The sequence below is a fragment of the Zosterops lateralis genome (genome assembly GCF_965231275.1).
Source record: "Zosterops lateralis genome assembly, chromosome: 31".
Taxonomy (NCBI): domain Eukaryota; kingdom Metazoa; phylum Chordata; class Aves; order Passeriformes; family Zosteropidae; genus Zosterops; species Zosterops lateralis.
In genome coordinates this window covers 375,438-402,391 of record NC_139791.1, presented here as the reverse complement: position 1 = coordinate 402,391, position 26,954 = coordinate 375,438, and the positions used below count along the sequence as shown (strand labels likewise).

Below are 26,954 nucleotides of genomic sequence, written 5' to 3'. Positions count from 1 at the left end.
TATTTCCCAACTTTTCCCCAATTCTTTCCCATTTTTCCTCCAATTTTTCCCAATTTTTCCCAAAATTCCCCCAAATTTCCCTCAATTTCCCCCAAATTTCCCCCAAATTTTCCCCAATTTTTTCCCAATTTATTTCCCATTTTTTCCTCAATTTTCCCCAAAATTTTCCCCAATTTCTCCCCATTTTTTCCCAATTTCCCCCCAATTTTTCTTTGAAATTTCCCCAATTTCCCTCCAAATTTCCCCGAATTTTTTCCCAATTTATTTTCCTTTTTTTTCCCAAATTTTCCCCAATTTTCCCCCCAAATTTCCCCCAAATTCCCCCAAATTTTCCCCAAATTTCCCCCATTTTCCCCCCAATTTCCGCCTCCCCCATATAAGGAAAGGGGGCGTGGCCTGTGCCGGATCTGGGCGTGTCCAGGTGTTTTGGCCCCGCCCCTTTTGGCCCCGCCCACACCTGCCCGGCCAAGATGGCGGCGGCTCTGGGGGCGCTGCTGGCGCTGCTCGGTGGGTGCGCTAATTAACGCGCTAATTAGCGCCGAACGGGCTAATTAATGAGGGCTGGGGGTCATTAATGGGTTAATTAACGGGGTCTGGGGGTAATTAACGAGTCTGGGGGTAATTAAGGGGCTCTGGGGGTAATTAATGAGTTAATTAAGGGGGTCTGGGAGTGATTAATGAGTTAATTAACGAGGTCTGGGGGTAATTAAGGGGGTCTGGGGGTAATTAATGGAGTCTGGGGGTAATTAATCAGTTAATTAAGGGGAAGTGGGGTAATTAAGGGGGTCTGGGGGTGATTAATTAGTTAATTAACGGGTTTGGGGTAATTAAGGGGGTCTGGGGGTAATTAATGAGTTAATTAACGAGGTCTGGGGTAATTAACAAGTCTGGGGGTAATTAAGGGGGTCTGGGGGTAATTAATGAGTTAATTAAGGGGGAATGGGGTAATTAAGGGGGTCTGGGGTAATTAACGAGTCTGGGGGTAATTAAGGGGCTCTGGGGGTAATTAACGGGGTTTGGAGGTGATTAATCAGTTAATTAAGGGAGTCTGGGGGTGATTAATGAGTTAATTAATGAGGTCTGGGGTAATTTAGGGGGTCTGGGGGTAATTAAGGGGGTCTGGGGGTGATTAATTAGTTAATTAACGAGGTCTGGGGGTAATTTAAGGGGGTCTGGGGGTAATTAAGGGGGTCTAGGGGTGATTAATGAGTTAATTAAGGGGAAATGGGATAATTAACAAGTCTGGGGGCAATTAACAGGGTCTGGGGGTAATTAATGAGGTCTGGGGGTAATTAACAGGGTCTGAGAGTAATTAACAAAATCTGGGGGTAATTAACAAAGTCTGGGAGCAATTAAAAGTGTCTGGGGGTTAATTAGGGGGGTAATTAAGGGGTCTGGGGTAATTAATGAGGTAATTAAGGAGGTTTGGGGTAATTAAGAGGGTAATTAAGGGGGTCTGGGGTAATTAACAGCTTAATTAAAGGGGGGGCCAGGCTAATTAAAGGGCTGAGGGGGTAATTAAGGGGCTGGGGGCTAATTAGGAGGGTAATTAAGGAAGTCCAGGGGTAATTAAGGAAATCCGGGGTAATTAAGGGGCTGGGGGTAATTAAGGGGGGTAATTAAGAGGTAAAATGGGTGGGGGGTAATTAAGAGGGGTGGGGTTAATTAGAGGGGTAATTAAGGGGTCTGGGGGCTAATTAGGGGTAATTAAGGGGTCTGGGGGTAATTAGGGACTGTCTCACCTGTACAGGTGACTCTGACCCCTCTCACCTGTTCTCACCTGTACAGGGGACCCTGACACCTGTCTCACCTGTCCCCAGGTGACCCCTGTCTCACCTGTCTCACCTGTACAGGTGACTCTGACCCCTCTCTCACCTGTCCCACACTGACCCCTCTCACCCGTTCTCACCTGTACAGGTGACACTGAGCCCTGTCTCACCTGTCTCACCTGTCTGACCCCTGTCTCACCTGTACAGGTGACACTGACCACTCTCACCTGTTCTCACCTGTACGGGGGACCCTGACCCCTGTCTCACCTGTGCCCAGGTGACCCCTGTCTCACCTGTACAGGTGACCCCAATCCCTGTTCTCACCTGTACAGGTGACACTGACCCCTGTCTCACCTGTACAGGTGACTCTGACCCCTCTCACCTGTCCCACACTGACCCCTGTCTCACCTGTACAGGTGACCCCAATCCCTGTCTCACCTGTCTAACACTGACCCCTGTCTCACCTGTCTCACCTGTACAGGTGACACTGACACCTCTCTCACCTGTCCCACACTGATCCCTGTCTCACCTGTTCTCACCTGTACGGAGGACCCCAACACCTGTCTCACACCCCTGTCTCACCTGTCTCACCTGTAAAGGTGACACTGAGCCCTGTCTCACCTGTCCCACACTGACACCTGTCTCACCTGTTCTCACCTGTACGGGGGACACTGACCCCTGTCTCACCTGTACAGGTGACACACCTGCCTCACCTGTCCCCAGGTGACTCTGGGTGACCCCTGTCTCGCCTGTCTCACCTGTCTCACTCTGACCCCTGTCTCACCTGTGTAGGTGACACTGGGTGACACTGGGTGACACTGGGTGACCCCTGTCTCACCTGTCTCACCTGTACAGGTGACACTGACCCCTCTCACCTGTCCCCAGGTGACCCCTGTCTCACCTGTCTCACCTGTACAGGTGACACTGACCCCTCTCACCTGTCCCCAGGTGACACCTGTCTCACCTGTCTCACCTGTCCCCGGGTGACACTGTGACCCCTGTCTTACCTGTACAGGTGTCTCCTATAGGTGACACTGGGTGACTCTGGCCCTTGTCTCTCACCTGTCTCACACTGACACCTGTCTCACCTGTCTCACCTGTACAGGTGACACTGACCACTCTTCACCTGTCCCACACTGACCCCTCTAACCTGTCTCACCTGTACGGGGGACCCCAACACCTGTCTCACCTGTCTCACCTATACAGGTGACACTGACTCTTGTCTCACCTGTCCCACACTGACACCTGTCTCACCTGTTCTCACCTGTACGGGGGACCCCGACACCTGTCTCACCTGTCCCCAGGTGACCCCTGTCTCACCTGTGTAGGTGACACTGAGTGACACTGACCCCTCTCACCTGTGTCACCTGTCCCACACTGAGCCCTGTCTCACCTGTACAGGTGACACACCTGCCTCACCTGTCCCCAGGTGACTCTGGGTGACCCCTGTCTCACCTGTCTCACCTGTACAGGGGACCCTGACCCCTCTCACCTGTCCCACACTGATCCCCATCTCACCTGTCTCACACTGACCCCTGTCTCACCTGTCTCACCTGTCCAGGTGACACTGACACTGTCCCCCGTCTCTCACCTGTCCAGGTGACCCTGAATTTTCTCTCTCACCTGTCCAGGTGTGGCTGCTGCAGGTGACACTGACTCTCACCTTTCTCTCTCACCTGTCCAGGTCACACTGACCTTTCTCTCTCACCTGTCTCACCTGTCCAGGTGCGCCCCTGCAGGTGACCCTGACCTTTCTCTCTCACCTGTCTCACCTGTCCAGGTGTGTCCCCTGCAGGTGACACTGACCTTTCTCTCTCACCTGTCTCACCTGTCCAGGTGTGTCTCCTGCAGGTGACCCTGACCTTTCTCTCTCACCTGTCTCACCTGTCCAGGTGCGCCCCTGCAGGTGTGTCCCCTGCAGGTGACGGTCCCCGATCCCCGCACGGTGGCTTTGCTCTTCCAGCCGGTTCTGCTGCGCTGCCAGTTCCAGGTGAGCTCACCTGGGCCGCCGCCCATCGTCACCTGGAAATACAAATCCTTCTGCCCCGACTCCCGGGACTCACCTGGAGCCTCCTGGGACTCACCTGGCGGCACCTGGGACTCACCTGGCGAGGCGGCCGCCGCCTGCCCCGACTCGGCGCGGACGGTTCGGATCGTGGCCACCAAACAGGGCGACCAGGTGACCCTGGGGGATTTCTACCTGGGCAGGGCCGTCACCATCCGAGGAGGTGAGACACACCTGGGGGCACCTGGGGACACCTGGGGGACCTGGGGACACCTGGGTATTCCTATGACACACCTGAGACATACCTGGGCACACCTGAGATAGATCTGGGCACACCTGGGGACACCTGGGGACACCTGGGTATTCCTATGACACACCTGAGCACACCTGGGGACACCTGGGACACACCCACACACCTGTAACAACTCATAACACACCTGGGGACACCTGGGGACAGGTGGGGACATGGTGACCCTGGGGGGTTTCTACCTGGGCAGGGCTGTCACCATCCGAGGAGGTGAGACACACCTGGGGACAGGTGGGGGCACCTGGGGACACCTGGGGATACATGGGACACACCTGGGGATACCTGGGGATACCTGGGGACACCTGGGGACACCTGGGGATACATGGGACACACCTGGGGATACCTGGGGACACCTGGGGACACCTGGGGATATCTGGGGACACTTTGAGGACACACCTGGGGACACACCTGGGGACACACCTGGGGACACACCTGGGACACACCTGGGGACACTTTGAGGACACACCTGGGACACACCTGGGGACACTTTGAGGACACACCTGGGACACACCTGGGGACACACCTGGGGACACACCTGGGGACACACCTGGGACACACCTGGGACACACCTGGGGACAGTTTGAGGACACACCTGGGACACACCTGGGGACACACCTGGGGACACACCTGGGACACACCTGTCACACACCTGGGGACACTTTGGGGACACACCTGGGCACACACCTGGGGACACACCTGGGGACACACCTGGGGACACTTTGAGGACACACCTGGGGACACACCTGGGACACACCTGGGACACACCTGGGACACACCTGGGGACACACCTGGGGACACTTTGAGGACACACCTGGGGACACTTTGAGGACACACCTGGGACACACCTGGGGACACTTTGAGGACACACCTGGGGACACTTTGAGGACACACCTGGGCACACACCTGTCTCACCTGTGCGTGTCTCACCTGTGCAGGTGCGGAGCTGAGCCTGGGCCCCGCGGCCTGGGGCGACAGCGGCCTCTACGTCTGCACCGTCACCTCCACCAGTGACCTGCAGGGAAACAACGAGGGCGTGGCCGAACTGGTGGTGCTGGGTGAGACTGGGGGGACTGGGAGGGGACTGGGAGGGGACTGGGGGATACTGGGAGGGGACTGGGAGGGACTGGGATGAACTGGGAGGGACTGGGAGGGAATTGGGAGGGGATTTAGACAAAGTGGGAGCGACTGGGAGAGAACTGGTTTATACTGGGAGGGACTGGGATAAACTGGGAGAGAGAATTGAGGGGATTCGAAGAGACTGGGAGGGGATTGGGATGAACTGGGAGAGACTGGGACAGACTGGGATAAACTGGGATAAACTGGGAAGAGACTGGGAGGGAACTGGTTTATACTGGGAGGGGACTGGGATAAATTGGGAGGGAGATTTGGGGGGACTGGGAGGGACTGGTTTATACTGGGAGGGACTGGGAGGGAATTGGGACATACTGGGAGGGGGTAAAAAGGGGATTGGGGGATACTGGTTTATACTGGTTTGGGGTTTGGGGTTTTGGGGTTACTGGTTTATACTGGTTTGGACTGGGAGGGAACTGGGCCCCCCCCCGTGTCCCCCCAGGGTCTCTTCCCGAGGGCTCCCGAATCCTGCCCGAGGGGACCCTGCCAGGTACGGGGGGACGCCTGGGGACACACCTGGGGACACACCTGGGGACACCTGGGACACACCTGGGACACACCTGGGGACACACCTGGGGACACACCTGGGGACACACCTGGGGACACCTGGGGACACCTGGGACACCTGGGGACACACCTGGGGACACACCTGGGGACACACCTGGGACACACCTGGGACACACCTGGGGACACCTGGGACACCTGGGGACACACCTGGGGACACCTGGGGACACCTGGGGACACCTGGGACACACCTGGGGACACCTGGGACACACCTGGGACACACCTGGGACACACCTGGGGACACACCTGGGGACACACCTGGCGACACACCTGGGGACACACCTGGGACACACCTGGGACACCTGGGGACACCTGGGACACACCTGGGACACACCTGGGGACACACCTGGGACACACCTGGGGACACCTGGGACACCTGGGGACACACCTGGGGACACCTGGGGACACCTGGGGACACCTGGGACACACCTGGGACACACCTGGGGACACACCTGGGACACACCTGGGGACACACCTGGGACACACCTGGGGACACCTGGGACACCTGAGACACACCTGGGGACACCTGGGGACACCTGGGGACACACCTGGGGACACCTGGGACACCTGGGGACACCTGGGGACACACCTGGGGACACCTGGGGACACCTGGGACACCTGGGGGGAGAATTTGGGGATAATTTGGGCTGGATTTGAATATTTTGGGGTATTTTGGGTTAAATTTTGGGATATTTTGGGATAATTTGGGATATTTTGGGGAATTTTAGGGATAATTTTGAATATTTTGGGTTATTTGGGGGCTGAACTTGGATATTTTGGGGTTAATTTCAGACATTTTATAATTATGCTAATTTATGTTAATTTTATGCTAATTTATGCTAATTTCCTATCCCCAGATTGGCTGTTCGTGGTGCTGGTGGCGCTGGGGGCGGGGCTTGTGGCGCTGGGGGCGGGGCTTTGCTGGTGCCAGTGCTGCCCCCACACCTGTTGTTGTTACCTGAGGTGTCCCTGCTGCCCCCACACCTGCTGCTGCCCCGAGGCCCGTGAGTCACCTGGGCACACCTGGGCACACCTGGGGGGCCATTGATACACCTGGGGACACCTGGGCACACCTGGGGACACACCTCAACACACCTGGGGACACCTGGGGACACACCTGGGACACCTGGGACACACCTGGGGGCACCTGGACACACCTGGGACACACCTGGAGGGTCATTGATACACCTGGGGGGGTCATTGACACACCTGGAGGGACATTGATACACCTGGGACACACCTGGGCACACCTGGGCACACCTGGGACACCTGGGACACACCTGGGGACACCTGGGGACACACCTGAGACACACCTGGGACACACCTGGGGACACCTGGGGACACACCTGAGACACACCTGGGACACACCTGGGGACACCTGGGGACACACCTGAGACACACCTGGGACACACCTGGGACACACCTGGGGACACCTGGGGACACACCTGAGACACACCTGGGACACACCTGGGACACACCTGGGGACACACCTGAGACACACCTGGGACACACCTGGGGACACACCTGGAGACACACCTGGGACACACCTGGGACACACCTGGGGGGGTCATGGAGACGCCTGGGGACACCTGGGGACACACCTGTCCCCACCTGTCCCCACTTGTCCTCACCTGTCCTCACCTGTCCCCACCTGTCCCCTGCCTCAGTTTACCTGGCCGGCAAAGCGGCGACGTCGGGCGTGGCCTTCAGCCCCTCCCCCCACCCCGGGGTGCCCCTGCAGCTCCTCGGTGAGTGGGGGAGGGGCGGGGGGGGCTCAGGTGAGCCCCAGGTGAGCTCAGGTGAGGCCTCACCTGTCCCATCCCCACCCCAGGGAGCAGCCAGAGCTCTCAGGTGCCGCTGCTGAGGGACAGCGACAGCTCAGGTGAGTGATTGATTGATTGGCTGATTGATTGATTGATTGATTGATTGGCAGGTGTCAATCAATGGGGTGGGAGGGGTTAAATGGGGGTTTGGGGGTTACTGGTTTATACTGGGAGGGACTGGGAGGGACTGGGAGGGATAAAATGGGGGATTGGGGGTTACTGGGATGGACTGGGAGGGACTGGGAGGGGATTGGAGGTTACTGGTTTGTACTGGTTTATACTGGGAGGGACTGGGAGAGTGTAAAAAGGGGATTTGGGGTTACTGGTTTTTACTGGTTTTGGGTTTGGGGTTACTGGGAGGGAACTGGGAGGGAACTCAATTCATACTGGGAGGAACTGGAGCCACATTGAGACTGTGCTGGGCCCATACTGGTCTATACTGGTCCATACTGGGAGGCACTGGGGATGCACTGGGCTCCAGTCTGGGTTCTGAAGCTCAGCAGGGTCCGCCCCGGTCTAGGCCTGGATGGGTGACCCGAATTGAATTTCCTACTGGTTTATACTGGGAGGAACTGGGGCTGTACTGGGAGGAACTGGGGTCACATTGAGACTGTGCTGGGCCCATACTGGTCTATACTGGTCCATACTGGGAGGCACTGGGGCCGCACTGGGCTCCAGTCTGGGTTCTGAAGCTCAGCAGGGTCTGCCCCGGTCTCGGCCTGGATGGGTGACCCGAATTGTATTCTTTTACTGGTTTATACTGGGAGGCACTGGGACTGTACTGGGAGGCACTGGGGTCACATTGAGACTGTGCTGGGCCCATACTGGTCTATACTGGTCCATACTGGGAGGCACTGGGGCCGCACTGGGCTCCAGGCCGGGTTCTGAAGCTCAGCAGGGTCCGCCCCGGTCAGAACCTGGATGGGTGACCCGAATTGAATTTCCTACTGGTTTAAACTGGGAGGGGCTGGGGCTGTACTGGGATGAACTGGGGCTGCTCTGAGGCTGTACTAGGCCATACTGGGAGGCCCTGGTTTCATACTGGTCCATACTGGGAGGCACTGGGGCTGCACTGGGCTCCAGTTCGGGTTCTGAAGCTCAGCAGAGTCCGCCCTGGTCTCGGCCTGGATGGGTGACCTGGATTGAATTTCCTACTGGTTTATACTGGGAGCCACTGGGGCTGTACTGGGATGAACTGGGGCTGCACTGAGGTTTATACTGGTCCATACTGGGAGGGATTTGATCCATACTGGGAGGCCCTGGTTTCATACTGGTCCATACTGGGAGGCACTGGGGCCGCACTGGGCTCCAGTTCGGGTTCTGAAGCTCAGCAGGGTCCGCCCCGGTCTCGGCCTGGATGGGTGACCTGGATTGAACTTCATACTGGTTTGTACTGGGAGATACTGGGACTGTACTGGGATGAACTGGGGTCACATTGAGACTGTGCTGGTCTATACTGGTCCATACTGGGAGGCACTGGGGCTGTACTGGGAGGCACTGGGGTCACACTGAGACTGTGCTGGCCCCATACTGGTCCATACTGGGAGGCACTGGGGCCACACTGGGCTCCAGGCCGGGTTCTGAAGCTCAGCAGGGTCCGCCCCAGTCTTGGCCTGGATGGGTGACCTGAATGTGATTTCATACTGGTTTATACTGGGAGGAACTGGGGCTGTACTGGGAGGCACTGGGGTCACATTGAGACTGTGTTGGGCCCATACTGGTCCATACTGGGAGGCACTGGTGCCACACTGGGCTCCAGGCCGGGTTCTGAAGCTCAGCAGGGTCCGCCCCGGTCAGAACCTGGATGGGTGACCTGAATTGAATTTCATACTGGTTTATACTGGGAGGAACTGGGGCTGTACTGGGAGGCACTGGGGTCACATTGAGACTGTGTTGGGCCCATACTGGTCTATACTGGTCCATACTGGGAGGCACTGGGGCCGCACTGGGCTCCAGTTCGGGTTCTGAAGCTCAGCAGGGTCCGCCCCGGTCTCGGCCTGGATGGGTGACCTGTATTTGATTTCATACTGGTTTATACTGGGAGGAACTGGGGCTGTACTGGGAAGGACTGGGGCCACACTGAGATTGTGCTGGGCCCATACTGGTCTATACTGGTCCATACTGGGAGGCACTGGGGCCGCACTGGGCTCCAGTTCGGGTTCTGAAGCTCAGCAGGGTCTGCCCCGGTCTCGGCCTGGATGGGTGACCCGAATTGTATTCTTTTACTGGTTTATACTGGGAGGCACTGGGACTGTACTGGGAGGCACTGGGGTCACATTGAGACTGTGCTGGGCCCATACTGGTCTATACTGGTCCATACTGGGAGGCACTGGGGCCGCACTGGGCTCCAGTTCGGGTTCTGAAGCTCAGCAGGGTCCGCCCCGGTCTCAGCCTGGATGGGTGACCTGAATTGAATTTCCTACTGGTTTAAACTGGTTTATACTGGGAGGCACTGGGACCACTCCCACCGACCCCCCGACCCCTCCCCCTCCCCGCAGCCCCCTCGGGACCCCCCCCCAGCGTCCTGCGGTACCTGGAGGAGCAAATGAACACCTGGGACCCCCCGAACGGGAGAGCCTCGGCCTGGGGACCAGGTCAGGGGGGATTTGGGGGGATTTTGGGGGGTCCTGGGTGGGTTTGGGGAATTTTGGGGGGTCCTGAGATAATCTGGGGGGTCCTGGGGAGATTTGGGGGGATTTTGGGGCTCCCTGAGGGATTTTGGGGGGTCCTGGGTGGGATTTTGGGGAGATTTGGGGGGTCCAGGGGTGGATTTTGGGAGGATTTAGGGGAATTTGGGGGGTCCTGGGTGGGTCTGGGGGGGATTTTGGGGGGTCCTGGGTGGGATTTGGGGGAATTTTGGAGCATTTTTGGGGGGTCCTGGGGTGGATTTTGGGGGGCCTGGGGGGGATTTTTTTAGGGAGGGTCCTGAGATAATTTCGGGGGGTCCCTGAGGGATTTTTTGGGGAGATTTTGGGGGGTCCTGGGGGGATTTTGGGGGTCCTGGGGGGATTTTGGGATTTGGGGGATTTTTGGGCGTCCTGGAGAGGATTTGGGGCATTTTGGGGGGGTTTTGGGGGGTCTTGGGGTGGATTTTTGGGGATTTTTGGGGATCCCTGATGGATTTTGGGGGGTCCTGGGTGGGATTTTGGGGAATTTTGGGGGTCCTGGGTGGGATTTTGGGGAATTTTGGGGGTCCTGGGTGGGATTTGGGGGGATTTTGGGGGGTCCTGGGTGGGATTTTTGGAATTTGAGGATATTTTGGGGGGTCCTGGGTGGAATTTTGGGTCAATTTTGGGTCTATTTTGTGCCAAATTTTCAACCAAAAATTTTATTTTTTTTTCCACAAATTTTTTTTTTGGGGGGGGGAGGATTTTTTTTCTCACCCCTCCCCCACTCTAATCCCCCCTCCCCAAATTAATTTATATTTTTCCCAGGCCCCGCCCCCAGTGACGTCACGTCCCTGCACGAGCCCCCCTGGGAGCCGCCCCTCCCCCCCCGCTGCCGCTCCGCCGAGATTTTGGGGGGTCCCGACAAATGGGGGGAGGGGCGGGGGGAGGGGTGGGGGGAGGGGCGATCCCTGACCCCTCCCCCACCCTCCAGACCCCCCCGGGGCGGAGCCAGGGGGAGCCCCCCCCGACATTCCCCTCCCCCACCCGGGAAACCCCCCGGAGCCCCCCGGAGGCTGAGGAAGGTGGGGGAGGGGAAATTTGGGGGGGTTTGGGGAATTTTGGGAGAATTTTGGGGGATTTTGGGAGGTTTTGAGGGATTTTGGGGGGATTTTTGGGGAAATTTGGGGGAAATTTGGGGAATTTTTGGGGAAATTTGGGAGTTTGGGGGAATTTGGGGGATTTTTGGGGGATTTTGGGGAAAATTCGGGGAAAATTTGGGAAATTTTGGGTGGGATTTTGGGGAATTTTTGGGGAAATTTTGGGGGGATTTTGGGGAAAATTTGGGAGATTTTGGGGGGATTTTGGGGAAATTTGGGAATTTGGGGAAATTTGAGGAATATTTTGGGAGATTTTTGGGGGATTTTGGGGAAAATTCGGGACATTTTGGGGGGTTTGGGGGGAAATTTGGGATGTTTGGGGGAGTTTTTGGGATTTTGGGGGGATTTTGGAGGAAATTTGGGGGGATTTTTTGGGGATTTTGGGGAAAATTTGGGATTTTGGGGGATTTTGGAGGAAATTTGGTGGATTTTGGGGGATTTTGGGAGATTTTGGGGAGAAATTGGGGGGATTTTGGGGGAATTTTTGAGATTTTGGAGGGAGTTTTTGGGATTTTGAGGGGAATTTTGGGAGATTTTGGGGAGATTTTGGGGGGATTTGGAGGATTTTTTGGGGGATTTTGGGAAATTTTGAGGAATTTTGGGGGATTTTGGGGGCGTTTTGGGGGTTTTGGGGATTTTAGGGGATTTTGGGGGAATTTTGGGGGATTTTTTGGGGATTTGGGGGAAAATAAGGGGAAAATTTGGGAAATTTTGGGGGGATTTGGGGGGATTTTTGAGATAATTTTGGGATAATTTTGGGATAATTTTGGGATAACTTGGAATAATTAATTTAAAATAATTTGGGATAATTTTGAATAATTTTGGGGGATAAATTTGAAATAATTTGAGATAATTTTGGGGGTAATTTTGGGATAATTTGGGGATAATTTGGAATCATTAATTTAAAATAATTTGAGATAAATTTGAATAATTTTGAGGATAATTTTGAATAATTTGGGGATAAATTTGGGACAAATTTGAGATAATTTTGGGGATAAATTGAAGATAATTTGGGGATATTTTGGGAAAATTTTGGGGATAATTTTGACATAATTTTGGGACAATTTTGGGACAATTTTGGGACAATTTTGGATAATTTTTCCCCCTCTCTTCCCTCCCAGAACGACGCCTTGAGCCGCGAGAGCCTCGTGGTGTGAAATTCCAGAAAATCCCCCAAATCCCCCAAAATTCCCCAAAATTCCTCAATTTTTCCCCAATTTTCCCCAATTTTCCCCAAATTTCCCAATTTTCCCCCAAAAATTTCCCAAAAATTTCCCCAATTTTCCCCCAAAATTCCTGATTTTTCCCTTCATTTTTTAGGGTTTTTTTTTGGTGCCTTTTATTTTTTAAAAATAAAAATCAAAAAATTAAAAATAAAATAATAAAAAAAATTCTCCCTTTTCCCCCTTCCCCCCTTTTTTGAGATTTGGGGCCAAATAAAAGATTTTAGAGAAAAAAAAAAAAGAAAAAGAAAAAATATTGGAGTGATGACGTCATTGATTTCCCTGATGATGTCATCGAGCCGCCTGTGACGTCACTGGGGGAAATTTTGGGATATTTTGAGAAATTTGGGGGAATTTTGATGAAATTTGGGGGAATTTTGGGGGATTTGGGGGGAATTTCCAAAGATTTGGGGAGATTTTGGGGCATTTTGGGGGAATTTTGAGGAATTTGGGGGAATATTGGAGGAAATTTTGGGAATTTCAAGAGATTTTGGGGGAAATTGATTAAATTTTGGGGAATTTTTAAGGATTTCGGGGAAATTTTCAAATATTTGGGGGAATTTTGAGGGATTTAGAGGAATTTTGGGGGAATTTTGGGGAAATTTGAGAAAATTTGGGGAGAATTTCCAAAAATTTGGGGGAATTTTGAGGATTTTGGGAAAATTTCAAGGAATTTTGGGGGAATTTTGAGGGATTTGGCGAAAATTTGGGGAATTTTGAGGATTTTTGGGGAGAATTTCCAAATATTTGGGGGAATTTTGTGGGATTTGGGGAATTTTCAGGGATTTTGAAGGAATTTTGAGGAAAATTTGGGAAATTGGTGGAATTTCGTGGATTTGGCGGGATTTTTGGGGAATTTTTTGAGGGTTTTGAGCAATTTGGGGGAAATTTCAAGGATTTTTCAGGAATTTCGAGGGAATTTCTTGTATTTTGAGGGCATTTCGTGTATTTTAAGGACTTTTAGAGGGAAATTTCGAGGAAAATTCGTAAAAATTTGAGGTATTTTGGAGAATTTCGAGCGAATTTTGCCGAATTTTGTTGCTCCCTGACCAGATTTCGACCCGTTTCTGAGGTAATTTTTTTAAAATTCCGCAATTTTCCCCACATTTTAAGATTAATTAATTAATTCTGTGTTTCCCCGAATTAACTTTGACGCATTTTGACCCATTTTTAAAGAGTTTTGACCCATTTTTATTAATTTTCTTTAATTTTTCCGGTTCCCGCGCCGCCATTTTGGCCGCGCTGGGGGGCGTGGCCACGTTCTAACCACGAACGTAATGACGTCATTACGTAACGCCTCATTAAGCCACGCCCACATTGACATCACTACACACATCAATAAAACAAAGGGGCGTGGCTTCACCTAAACCACGCCCACACATGACATCACAACCCGGAAGTCCCCTCTAACCTTCCCCTTCCCATCATCCCCCGCGCCCCCCAAACCGGAAACTCCCTCAGGGAACGAAAAAACCCCTCAAAAAATCCAAATTTTGCTCAAATTTTACCCAAAAAACGCCGAATTTTCACCAAAAACCCCCAAAATTTCCACCATGACTTTGTTCCATTTCGGAAATTGCTTCGCCCTCGCTTATTTTCCTTATTTTATCACCTACAAGTGCAGCGGATTGTGAGGGTTTTATACTGGTTTTATACTGGTTTATACTGGGAGGGATTTTAATGGTTTTTAATGATTTTTATTGGGCTAAATTGGATTTTTTAGTGGGTTTTTTGGTTTATTTTGGGTTATTTTGGGTTATAATGGGATAAACTGGTTTATACTGGTTTATACTGGGAAGGTTTTTAATGGTTTTTATTGGTTTTTATTGATTTTTATTGGGGTTTTTTTGGTTTTTACTGGTTTAAATTGGATTTTTTGGGGGTTTTTTGGGTTTTATTGTGGGTTTTTTTGTTTATTTTGGGTTATACTGGTTTATACTGGGAAGGTTTTTATTGGTTTTTATTGGAATTTGTTTGTTTGTTTGTTTTTATTGGGATTTTTTTGGGTTTAAATTGGATTTTTTTAGGGTTTTTTTTGGGTTAAAATGGATTTTAATGGTTTATACTGGTTTATACTGGTTTATACTGGGAAGGTTTTTATTGGTTTTTATTGGAATTTTTTTGTTTGTTCGTTTTTATTGGGATTTTTTTGGATTTTTTTGGGGTTTAAATTGGATTTTTTTGGGATTTTTTTTGGGTTTTTTTTCTAAAAATGGGTTTTAATGGTTTATACTGGTTTATACTGGGAAGCTTTTTATTTTTTTTGTTTGTTTGTTTATTTTTATTGGGATTTTTTTGGATTTTTTGGGGTTTAAATTGGATTTTTTTGGGATTTTTTTTTTTGGTTAAAATGGTTTATACTGGTTTATACTGATTTATACTGGAAAAGTTTTTAATTTTTTTTATTTTTTTGTTTTTATTGGGATTTTTTTGGATTTTTTTGGGTTTAAATTGGATTTTTTTGGGATTTTTTTTGGGGTTTTTTTTGTAAAAATGAGTTTTAATGGTTTATACTGGTTTATACTGGGAAGGTTTTAATTGTTGTTTTTTTTGTTTGTTTTTATTGGGATTTTTTCGATTTTTTTTTGGGTTTAAATTGGATTTTTTGGGGATTTTTTTTGGGTTTTTTTTTGTTAAAATGGTCTATACTGGTTTGTACTGGTTTAAACTGGTTTAAACTGGTTTGACAGGTCGGAATATTCGGCTTTTTGGCGCTGTGTCCAGGCTGGAGCCACCTACGTGCTGGTGCAGCTGGGAAAGGTCTGAGAGAGGGAAAAAAATGGGGAAAAAAGGGCAAAAATTGGGAAAATTCGGCCCAAAATTGGCAAAAATTGGGAAAATTTACCCCAAAATTGGCAAAAATTGGGAAAATTTACCCCAAAATTGGGAAAAATTGGGAAAATTTACCCCAAAATTGGTAAAAATTGGGAAAATTTACCCCAAAAATGGTAAAAATTGGGAAAATTTACCCCAAAATTGGTAAAAATTGGGAAAATTTACCCCAAAAATGGTAAAAATTGGGAAAATTTACCCCAAAAATGGTAAAAATTGAGAAAATTTAACCCAAAATTGGCAAAAATTGGGAAAATTTATCTCAAAGTTGGCAAAAATTGGGAACATTTACCCCAAAAATGGTAAAAATTGGGAAAATTTAACCCAAAATTGGCAAAAATTGGGAAAATTTACCCCAAAATTGGTAAAAATTGGGAAAATTTAACCCAAAAATGGTAAAAATTGACCCAAAATTGGGAAAAATTGACCCAAAATTGGTCAAAATCTGATTGGGAGCCCCAAAATTGGCAAAAATTGACCCAAAATTGCCCCAAAGTTGGTCAAAATTCAGCTCAAAATTGGTCAAAATTGACCCAAAAATACCCAAAATTGACCCAAAATTGACCCAAAATTGACCCAAAATTTGGCCCGAAGTTGGTCAAAATTCAGCTCAAAATTGACCCAAAATTGAGCCCAAAATTGACCCAAAATTGAGCCCAAAATTCAGCCCAAAATTGGTCAAAATTGACCCAAAATTGACCCAAAATTGTCCCAAAATTGACCCAAAATTGGTCAAAATTCAGCCCAAAATTGAGCCAAAAATTCGGCCCAAAATTGGCCAAAATTGACCCAAAAATGCCCAAAATTGACCCAAAATTGAGCCAAAATTGTCCCAAAATTGACCCAAAATTGGTCAAAATTCAGCCCAAAATTGAGCCAAAAATTCGGCCCAAAATTGGCCAAAATTTGACCCAAAAATGGCCAAAATTGACCCAAAATTGACCCAAAGTTGGTCAAAATTGACCCAAAATTGCCAAAAATTGACCCAAAATTGACCAATTTGGCTCCAAAATTCTCCTGGGAGCCTCAAATTTCCCCCAAAATGCCCCAAAATGTCCCAAATTTCTCCTGGGAAGCCCCAAAATCCCCCAATTTCACCCCAAAATTTCCATTTTTTCCCCCAGATGTTGTTTTTGGCCACTTTTTTCCCCACCTGGGAAGGACCTTCAGGAGGATACGACCTGGTGGGGGTGAGTGCACACAAAATGCCCCAAAAATATCCCAAAATTGTCCCAAAATCAGCCCAAAAAATCCCCAAAAAATCTCAAAAAAATCCCCAAAAATCCCAAAAAATTCCTTCCAAAAATCCCCAAAAAATCCCCAAAAAATCATCAAAAATTCTCCCAAAAAATCCCAAAAAAAATGCCCCAAAAATATCCCAAAATCAGCCCAAAAAATCCCCAAAAAAATCCCCAAAATTATGCCAAAATCAGCCCAAAAAAATCCCCAAAATTTACCCCAAAATCAGCCCAAAAATCCTAAAAAAATCCCCCAAATTATCCCAAAATCAGCCCAAAAATCCCCAAAAAATCCCCCCCAAAAATCCCCAAAATTATCCCAAAATCAGCCCAAAAAATCCAAAAAAAATCTCCAAAAACTCCCAGAAAAATCCCCCCAAAATCCCCCAAAAAATCCCCCAAAAAACCCCCAAAAATTCCCTTAAAATCTCCCAAATTCTGCCCAAAAAATCCCAAAAAAATCCCCCAAAAAACCCCAAAAATTCCAAAAAATTCCTCCAAAAATTCCCCCAAAATTCCCAAAAATGCCTCAAAAATTCCCCAAAAATTCCCCCAAAAATCCCCAAAAAATCCCCAAAAATTCATCAAAAATTCCACCAAAAAAACCCCAAAATTCCCTTTAAAAATCCCATTTTTGGCTCTAAAAATCCCATTTTTTCACCGATTTTCACCAAATTTTTTTCCCCAAACCCCAAATTTTCTCATTTTTTCCCATTTTGTCTGTTTTTTGCAGGAATTTCTCCGGGCCAAAATAATCCTTCCCCAAATTTCCCCCCAAAAATCCCAAAAAAATTCCCAAAAAATTCCCAAAAAAATCCCCAAAAAATCCCCCAAAATTCCCTTAAAATCTCCCAAATTCTGCCCAAAAAATCCCAAAAAAATCCCCCCAAAAAAACCCAAAAATTCCCCCCAAAATCACCCAAAAAATTCCAAAAAAATCCCCCAAAATTCACCCAAAAATCCCCAAAAATTCCTCCCCAAAAAATCCCCAAAATTCCCTCAAAATCCCCCAAAAATTCCCTAAAAATCCCCCAAAAAATCCCCCAAAAATCCCCAAAATTTTCCCTAAAATTCCCTTTAAAAACCCCAAAATTCCCTTTAAAAATCCCATTTTTGCCTCTAAAAATCCCATTTTTTCACCGATTTTCACCAAATTTTTTTCCCCAAACCCCAAATTTTCCCCAAAATTCCCCAAATTCCCCCAAATCCCCAAATTCCCTTTAAAAATCCCATTTTCCCTCCTAAAAATCTCATTTTTTCCCCATTTTTCCCTCTAAAAATCCCATTTTTTCACCGATTTTCCTCATTTTTTCACCGATTTTCACCAAATTTTTTTCCCCAAACCCCAAATTTTCTCATTTTTTCCCATTTTTTCTGTTTTTTGCAGGAATTTCTCCGGGCCACGGTGGACGTGGCTGATCTGGGGGGGCTCCAGCTGGCCCTGGGCAGGGGAGGGGGGAGGGGAGAGCTCAGAATCCTCGTGGCCGCCCTGGGCTGGGCCAGCGCTGAGCTCCTCACTGCAAGGTCAGAAATTCTGAGATTTTGGGTAAAAAATTGGGATTTTGGGAAAATTTGGGACATTTGGGAATTTTTTGGGATTTTTTGGGATTTTTTAAGGCATTTTTAAGGCAATTTTTTGGATTTTTTAGGGATTTTTTAGGGATTTTTTTGTATTTTTTAGGCATTTTTTTGTGTATTTTTTCGGGTTTTTTTAATGGATTTTTTGGGGATTTTTAATGGATTTTTTTCAGATTTTTTAGGGATTTTTTAATGGATTTTTTCAGGATGTTTTTGGGATTTTTAATGGATTTTTTTTGAGATTTTTAATGGAATTTTTGATGGATTTTTTTCAGGATTTTTTGGGATTTTTAAAATTATTTTTAGTGGAATTTTGGGGAAATTTTTGGAGGATTTTTTTGGGGAATTTTGGGGAATTTTTTGGAATTTTTTTAATGGATTTTTTGGACTTTTTCAGGGATTTTTTGGGATTTTTTGGGGATTTTTTAAGGCTTTTTTTAGGCATTTTTTCGGATTTTTTACAGATTTTTTTCAGATTTTTTTGGGATTTTTTTGGGAATTTTTTGAGGATTTTTATGAGTTTTTTAAGGGAATTTTTGGGGAATTTTTAGAGGATTTTTTGAGGATTTTTGGGATTTTTTTAATGGATTTTTTAGGGATTTTTAATGGATTTTTTAGGGATTTTTAATGGATTTTTTAGGGATTTTAAATGGATTTTTAAGGGAATTTTTAATGGATTTTTTTTGGGATTTTTTAGGAGTTTTTTAGAAATTTTTAAAATTATTTTTAGTGGAATTTTGGGGGAGTTTTTGAAGGATTTTTTTGGGATTTTCAGGGATTTTTGGGGGGGATTTTTGAGGGATTTTTTGAGGATTTTTTGGGGGATTTTTAATGGATTTTTTTGAGATTTTTTAATGGATTTTTTAGGGATTTTTAAATGGATTTTTTTGGGGGTTTTTAATGGATTTTTAAAGAGATTTTTAATGGGATTTTTTAAGGATTTTTAAAAATAATTTTCATGGAATTTTGGGGGAATTTTTGGAGGATTTTTTAGAGGAATTTTTGAAAGATTTTTTTAGGGATTTTTCGGGGAATTTTTAGGGGGATTTTTTGGGATTTTTAATGGATTTTTTAGGGATATTTTAATGGATTTTTGGGGGATTTTTAATGGGATTTTTTGGGATTTTAAAAATTATTTTTAAGGGGAAATTTGGAGGATTTTTTGAGGATTTTTAAAGGGATTTTTTTGGGGATTTTTTGAGGATTTTTTGTGGGATTTTTGGGGGGATTTTTTTGGGATTTTTAAATTATTTTTGGGGGCATTTTTTGGAGATTTTTTGGGGTTTTTTCAGGGATTTTTTGGAGAAATTTTTAGGGATTTTTGAGATTTTTGGGGAATTTTTTGAGGAATTTTTGGGGATTTTTTGGGGATTTTTCGGGGATTTTTTGGGGGATTTTTTGAGGAATTTTTGGAGATTTTTTGAGGATTTTTTTGGGATTTTTGGGGGATTTTTTGAGGGACTTTTTGAGGATTTTTTGGCAATTTTTGGGGGATTTTTGGGGGATTTTTAGGTGGATTTGGGGGGATTTGGGGAGGGGAGAGCTCAGAATCCTCGTGGCCGCCCTGGGCTGGGCCAGTGCAGAACTCCTCACTGCAAGGTGGGAATTCTGGGAAAAATTTGGGAAATTTGGGATATTTGGGATATTTGGGACATTTGGGAATTTTTTGGGATTTTTTGGAATTTTTTGGGATTTTTTTGGTGATTTTTGGGGGGTTTTTAAGGCATTTTTTAGTCATTTTTTCGGATTTTTTATGGATTTTTTGGCATTTTTTGCGCATTTTTTTGTGATTTTTTTGTGGGATATTAAAAATCATTTTTAAGGGGATTTTTGTGAATTTTTTGAGGATTTTTTTGGGGGGGGATTTTTAGGATTTTTTGAGGAATTTTTGGAGATTTTTTGAGGATTTTTGGGATTTTTGGGATTTTTTTTTTGAGGATTTTTGGGGACTTTTTTGAGGAATTTTTGAGGATTTTGGGGGAGTTTTTAGGGGATTTTTTGAGGATTTTTTTCAGGTAATTTTTGGGGTTTTTTTAGGGATTTTTTCTGGCAATTTTTTTCAGATTCTTGAGGATTTTTTGGGGGGATTTTTTGGGATTTTTTGAGGAATTTTTGGAGATTTTTTGAGGATTTTTGGGATTTTTGGGGGGATTTTTAAAATTATTTTTAGTGGAATTTTGGGGAAATTTTTGGAGGATTTTTTGGGGGAATTTTGGGGAATTTTTTGGAATTTTTTTAATGGATTTTTTGGACTTTTTCAGGGATTTTTTGGGATATTTTATGGGATTTTTCAGGGGAATTTTGGGGGATTTTTAGTGGATTTTTTGGGGATTTTTTAGGGATTTTTTCTGGCAATTTTTTTCAGATTTTTGAGGATTTTTTTGGGGGGGATTTTTAGTGGATTTTTTGAGGAATTTTCAGGGGATTTTTGGAGATTTTTGGGATATTTTTTGAGGGATTTTTTGAGGATTTTTTTGGGATTTTTTGGGGGGATTTTTTGAGGATTTTTTTGGGATTTTTGCGCTTTTTTTTTTTAATTTTTAATGGATTTTTTACAGTTTTTTGGGGATATTTTTTAAAGGATTTTTGGGGAATTTTTATAATTATTTTAAAGGGGATTTTAGAGGAATTTTGGGGAATTTTCGGGGATTTTTTAAAGGATTTTTGGAGGTGATTTTTTTGGATTTTCAGGGATTTTTTGGGGGGATTTTTGTGGGATTTTTTGGGGATTTTTAAAATTATTTTTAGTGGAATTTTGGGGGAATTTTTGGAGGATTTTGGGGGGATTTTGGGGGGAATTTTGGGGGGAATTTTTAGAGGATTTTTAGGGGGAATTTTTGAGGATTTTTTGAGGATTTTGAGGAATTTTTTGGGATTTTTAAGGGATTTTTTGAGGATTTTTTAGGGATTTTTAGGGGAATTTTTGGGGGGAATTTTTGGGGATTTTTTAGGGATTTTTTGTGTGATTTTTTGAGGATTTTTTCAGGGATTTTTAAAGGCATTTTCAGGGATTTTTAGGCTTTTTTGGGGGATTTTTTGAAGTTTTCTTGAGGAGTTTTGTGGGGGAATTTTTTGAGGATTTTTGGAGATTTTTTGAGGATTTTTTTGGGATTTTTTGGGAGAATTTGGGGAATTTTTAAGGGAATTTTTGGGGATTTTGGGGGGATTTTTTAGGGATTTTTTGGGGGGATTTGGGGAATTTTTAAGGGAATTTTTTGGGGATTTTTTTTGGGTTTTTTTGATGATTTTTTGGCGGCAATTTTGGGGATTTTTTGGGGGGATTTTTTGTGACTTTCTGGCGATTTTTTGGGGATTTTTTTTACGATTTTTTGGGATAAATTTTTAAAATTTTGAGCTAAATTTTATGATTTTTTTTACCTGCCCAGGTGTGTCCCGCTGTGGGTCGGGGCCCGGGGGGTGGAGTTTGACTGGAGACACCTCCAGATGGGGCTGGACTCCAACATCAGCCTGGTGAGCGCTGGTTTATACTGGTTTATACTGGTTTATACTGGGAGGGACTGGGACAAACTGGGACAAACTGGGACAAACTGGGAGTTACTGGGAAGGAGCTGCAGTTCCCAAAGCCGCCACCAGGGGGAGCCATAAATACACTGGGAGTTCATTGAGGGGAACTGGGATAAACTGGGAGTTACTGGTTTATACTGGGAGGGAACTGGGACAAACTGGGATGGACTGGGATAAACTGGGACAAACTGGGAGGGACTGGGAGGGAACTGGATTAGTGGTTTATACTGGTTTATACTGGTTTATACCAATTTATACTGGTCTATACTGGTCTATACTGGTTTATACTGGTTTATACTGGTTTATACTGGTTTATACTGGTTTATACTGGTCCATACTGGTTTATACTGGTCAGTAACAGGTCGGTAACTGGTTTATACTGGTCCACACTGATTAATTATTGATTAATTACTGGTTTATACTGGTCTATACCAACTTATACTGGTTTATACTGGTCCATACTGACTTATACTGGTTTATACTGGTCCATACTGGTTTATACTGGTCCATACTGGTTTATACTGGTCCATACTGGTTTATACTGGTCCATACTGGTCCCCAGGTGCGTCACGTGGCGGCGGCCGCCCTCCTTTGGGCCTCGGGGCGTCACGACCTCCCCTCCCCCCTGCGGCTGCCCCTGGGGGGGCTCCTGGCGGCGGCGGCCTACGAGGGCTTCCTGCTGGGGTGCGTACTGGTTTGTACTGGTTTGTACTGGTTTATACTGGTTTGGGGTTTTTTTGGGGGTTTTTTTTGGGATTTTTTACTGGTTTGGGGTGGTTTATACTGGTTTGGACTGGTTTGGACTGGTGGGGTGGTGATGGTGGCCCAGGAGGGGCTCAAAACCAGGTGAGTTTGTACTGGTTTGGACTGGTTTGTACTGGTTTGTACTGGTTTATACTGGTTTGGGGTTTTTTGGGGTTTTTTTGGGGATTTTTTACTGGTTTATACTGGTCTGGACTGGTTTGGACTGGTGGGGTGGTGATGGTGGCCCAGGAGGGGCTGAAAATCAGGTGAGTTTATACTGGTTTGTACTGGTTTATACTGGTTTATACTGGTTTGGGGGATTTTATACTGGTTTGGGGGATTTTGGGGTGGTTTATACTGGTTTGGACTGGTTTATACTGGGAGAGACTGGGAGGGGACTGGGATGGATTGGTTTATACTGGTTTGGGTGGTTTATACTGGTTTATACTGGTTTAGGTGGGTTTATACTGGTTTATACTGGTTTAGGTGGGTTTATACTGGTTTATACTGGTTTAGACTGGTTTATGCTGGGAGGGAACTGGTTTGGGTGGGTTTATACTGGTTTATACTGGAACTGAAACTTGGGCACGGCTCTAAAAGGGGGCGTGGCCTTGGAGGAAAAGGGGCGTGGCTTAAACCCCCACAGATTTGTGGGCGTGGCTTGGGAAGGGGACTGTAAATGTCTTTAAAAGGGGGCGTGGTTTGGACAAAAGGGGGCGTGGCTTGAGACTTATTTGGGTTTGTGGGCGTGGCTTGGGAAAGGGCGGGGCTTGAGTGTGAATGGGGATGGGAAAAGGGGGCGTGGCCTGGGCCAGAGGGGGCGTGGCTTCAAATCAAGGTAGGGATTGTGGGCGTGGCTTAAAAAAGGGGTGGGACATGAGTTTGAATTGGGATAAAGGGGCGTGGCTTGGGAGAAAGGGGCGTGGCTTAAATCGGGGTGGGGGTTGTGGGCGTGGCTTGAAAAGGGGCGGGACTGAGTTTTGATTGGGATAAAGGGGCGTGGCATAGGGAAAAGGGGCGTGGCTTGGGAAGAGGGGAATGTGGGTGTGGCTTGGGAGAAAGGGGCGTGGCTTGGGATGAATGAGGTTTGCCCATTACCTCAGAACAAGTGGGCGTGGCTTCTCCTCCAACCAATGGGAGGCTTAACCACCCAATTAGGGGCGTGGCTCGGGATTGGGGCGTGGTTTAACTGAGTGGGCGTGGCTTAGATGAGTGGGCATGGCTTCTCCTACAACCAATGGGGGTGTAGCCACCCAAATAATGGGCGTGGCTTAGCAAAGTGGGCGTGGCTTAGATGAGTGGGTGTTGCTTAACCGGGTGGGCGTGGCTTAAAGGGGTGGGCGTGGCTTCTCCCCCAACCAATGGGGGCTTACCCAGCCAAATATGGGCGTGGCTTTAACAAGTGGGCGTGGCTTATTACCAGCAACCAATGAGGGCTTAAACACCCAAATATGGGCGTGGCTTTAACCAAGTGGGCGTGGTTTCACCCAACAAAAGGGGGCGTGGCTTTAGTGAAGTGGGCGTGGCTTCTTCAACAAATGGGGGCTTAACCACCCAAATATGGGCGTGGCTTTAACAAAATGGGCGTGGCTTCTCCCCAACCAAAGGGGTGTGGCTTAGCTGAGTGGGCGTGGTTTCTCCACAACCAAAGGGGGCGTGGCTTTAGTGGGGTGGGCGTGGCTTAGAGGAGTGGGCGTGTTTTCACACAACAAAGGGGGCGTGGCTTAGTGGGGTGGGCGTGGCTTCTCCACTCAATGGGGGCACAACCAACCAAATATGGGCGTGGCTTTACCGGGTGGGCGTGGCTTAAAGGGGTGGGCGTGGCTTCTCCCCCAACCAATGGGGGCGTAACCACCCAAATATGGGCGTGGCTTCTCCTTCAACCAATGGGGGCGTAACCACCCAATTATGGGCGTGGCTTAACCAAGTGGGCGTGGCTTCTCCCCAACCTAAAGGGGGCGTGGCTTAGCGGGGTGGGCGTGGTTTCTCCTCCAACAAAGGGGGTGTAACCACCCAATTATGGGCGTGGCTTTAGCAAAGTGGGCGTGTCTTTCCACTAAAACCACGCCCCTTTTTTTCCTTTTTTTTGTCTCCTCCCCAGGTGGGCGGGGCAGGCGCTGGGCCTGGGCCCCTGGGGGGCGCTGGGGCTGCGGGCGCTGGGGGCGGCTGCGCTGGGGCTGGGGGCTCTGAGGGTCCTGATCCCCCTCCTGCCGCCCCCCTGACTCACCTGGGCGCACCTGGGGACACCTGGACACACCTGGATAAAGATTTACACACCTGGAGGAGTCACCTGTGTGTTTATTTGGGGGGGTTTGGGGGCTCTGAGGGTCCTGATCCCCCTCCTGCCGCCCCCCTGACTCACCTGGGCACACCTGGACACACCTGGATACACCTGGGGACACCTGGGACACACCTGGATAAAGATTGACACACCTGGACACACCTGGCGGACTCACCTGTGTGTTTATTTGGGGGGTTTGGGGGCTCTGAGGGTCCTGATCCCCCTCCTGCCGCCCCCCTGACTCACCTGGGCTCACCTGGGCACACCTGGACACACCTGGGGACACCTGGATAAAGATTGACACACCTGGACACACCTGGCGGACTCACCTGTGTGTTTATTTGGGGGTTTGGGGGTGCTCAGGGTGTTGGTGACACACCTGGGGACACACCTGGGACACACCTGGGGACACCTGGGGACAGCTGGGGACACACCTGGAAACCCCCCAAATTCCCAAAATTTTTCCCCAAAATTCCCAAATTTTTCTCCAAAAATTCCCATTTTTTAACCCCAAAATTCCCAATTCCCCCTCCAAAAAATCCCAATTTTTTTCCCTCTCAAAATCTCAATTTTTACACCCAAAATTCCCGATTTTCTTCCCCCAAAATTCCCATTTTTTTTCCTTCAAAATTCCCCATTTTTTCCCCCAAAAAATTCCCAAAATTTTCCTCCAAAATTCCCGATTTTCACTCTCAAAATTCCCAATTTTTTTCCTCTAAAATTACCAAATTTTCCCTCCAAGATTGCCAATTTTTTCCCTCCGAAATTTCCAATTTCCACTCGAAAAATCCCAATTTTTACCCCCAAAAAATCCCAAATTTTCCCCCCAAAATCCCGATTTTTTCCCTCCAAAATTCCCAATTTCCCCCCTCAAAAAATTCCCAAAATTTTCCCAAAAAAATCCCATTTTTTTCCCCTAAAAATCCCAAATTTTTTTCCCCCCAAACTCCAAATTTTCTCCACCAAAAATTCCAAGTTTTCCAAAAAAAATCCTAATTTTTTCTCCAAAAATCCCAATTTTTTCCCCCCCAAAAAATCCCAATTTTTTCCCCTAAAAATCCCAAATTTTCCCTCCCAAAATTCCCAATTTTTCCCCCAAAAATTCCCAAATTTTTTTCCCCCAAACTCCAAATTTTCTCCACCAAAAATTCCAAATTTTCCCCCAAAAATCCTAAATTTTTTCCCCCAAAAATCCAGATTTTTCCCCCCCAAAAAATTCCCAATTTTTTCCCCTAAAAATCCCAAATTTTCCCCAAAAAAATTCCCAATTTTTTCCCCCCAAAAAATCCCAAATTTCCCCCCCAAAATCCCGATTTTTTCCCTCCAAAATTCCCAATTTCCCCCCTCAAAAATTTCCCAAAATTTTCCCCAAAAATTCCCAATTTTTTCCCCTAAAAATCCCAAATTTTCCTCCAAAAAATCCAATTTTTCCCCCAAAAAATCCCAAATTTTCCTCCAAAAAATCCAATTTTTTCCCCCCATTGACCCCCAAATCCTCCGTGTCCTTCCCCTGGTTATCTCAACCCTTTAATCACCGATTAATCGCTAATCAATTAATGATTAATCAATAATTAATGATTAACGAGGGGCACAAAGGGAGCTGGGCCCGCCCCTCCCCCACCCCGATAAGGCCCATCTTGATAAGGGGGGGGGAGGGGGGGAGGGGCGGCTCAAGGACGGGGGGACCCCTCCCCCATCCCCAAAAAAATCAAAAATTTTTCCCCAATTTTTCCCCAATTTAATCCAAAAATTTCCCAATTTTTCCCCAATTTTTCCTCAATTTTTTTCCCAAAAAATTCCCAATTTTCCCCCATTTTTTCCCCAATTTTCTTCAATTTTTTCCCCAAAATTTCCCAATTTTTCCCCAATTTTTCTCCAATTTTTTCCCACTCTTTCCCAAATTTTTCCCAATTTTCCCCCCCAATTTTCCTCAATTTTTCCCCAGTTTTCCCAAATTTTCCCCAATTTTTCCGCAATTTATCAAAAATTTTCTCTAATTTTCCTCATTTTTTCCCAATTTTTCTCCAATTTTCCCCCATTTTCCCCAAATTTCCCCCAATTTTTTCCCCAATTTCCCCTCAATTTTTCCCCAAATTTTTCCCACTTTTTCCCCAAATTTTCCTCCAATTTTCTCCAAATTTTCCCCAATTTCTCCCCCAGTTTTCCCC

The 26,954-nt window shown here is 47.1% G+C and overlaps 2 protein-coding genes across 3 annotated transcripts; both read left to right on the top strand.

Annotated features, from left to right (window-relative positions):
- Window positions 1–54: 54 nt before the first annotated feature.
- LOC310920721 (lipolysis-stimulated lipoprotein receptor-like) lies at window positions 55–12,522 on the top strand (the record flags this gene model as incomplete). Its single annotated transcript, XM_083880780.1, has 11 exons — window positions 55–507; window positions 3,662–3,997; window positions 5,017–5,136; window positions 5,655–5,702; window positions 6,634–6,780; window positions 7,444–7,524; window positions 7,608–7,658; window positions 10,098–10,193; window positions 11,034–11,157; window positions 11,200–11,290; window positions 12,487–12,522. Exons 1-11 carry the CDS (start codon window positions 471–473, stop codon window positions 12,520–12,522), a joined length of 1,167 nt encoding a protein of 388 aa, XP_083736906.1. The 5' UTR covers window positions 55–470.
- A 1,461-nt stretch (window positions 12,523–13,983) lies between these two features.
- TMEM147 (transmembrane protein 147) lies at window positions 13,984–24,727 on the top strand (the record flags this gene model as incomplete). Of its 2 annotated transcripts, XM_083880647.1 has the most annotated exons (7): window positions 13,986–14,218; window positions 15,279–15,348; window positions 16,545–16,610; window positions 18,046–18,182; window positions 21,623–21,707; window positions 22,324–22,445; window positions 24,607–24,727. In XM_083880647.1, exons 1-7 carry the CDS (start codon window positions 14,142–14,144, stop codon window positions 24,725–24,727), a joined length of 678 nt encoding a protein of 225 aa, XP_083736773.1. In that variant the 5' UTR covers window positions 13,986–14,141. The 2 variants fall into 2 exon arrangements, with proteins under 2 accessions (XP_083736772.1, XP_083736773.1); XM_083880646.1 differs by lacking the exon at window positions 24,607–24,727 and having other exon boundaries at window positions 13,984–14,218; window positions 22,324–22,669.
- Window positions 24,728–26,954: the final 2,227 nt, after the last annotated feature.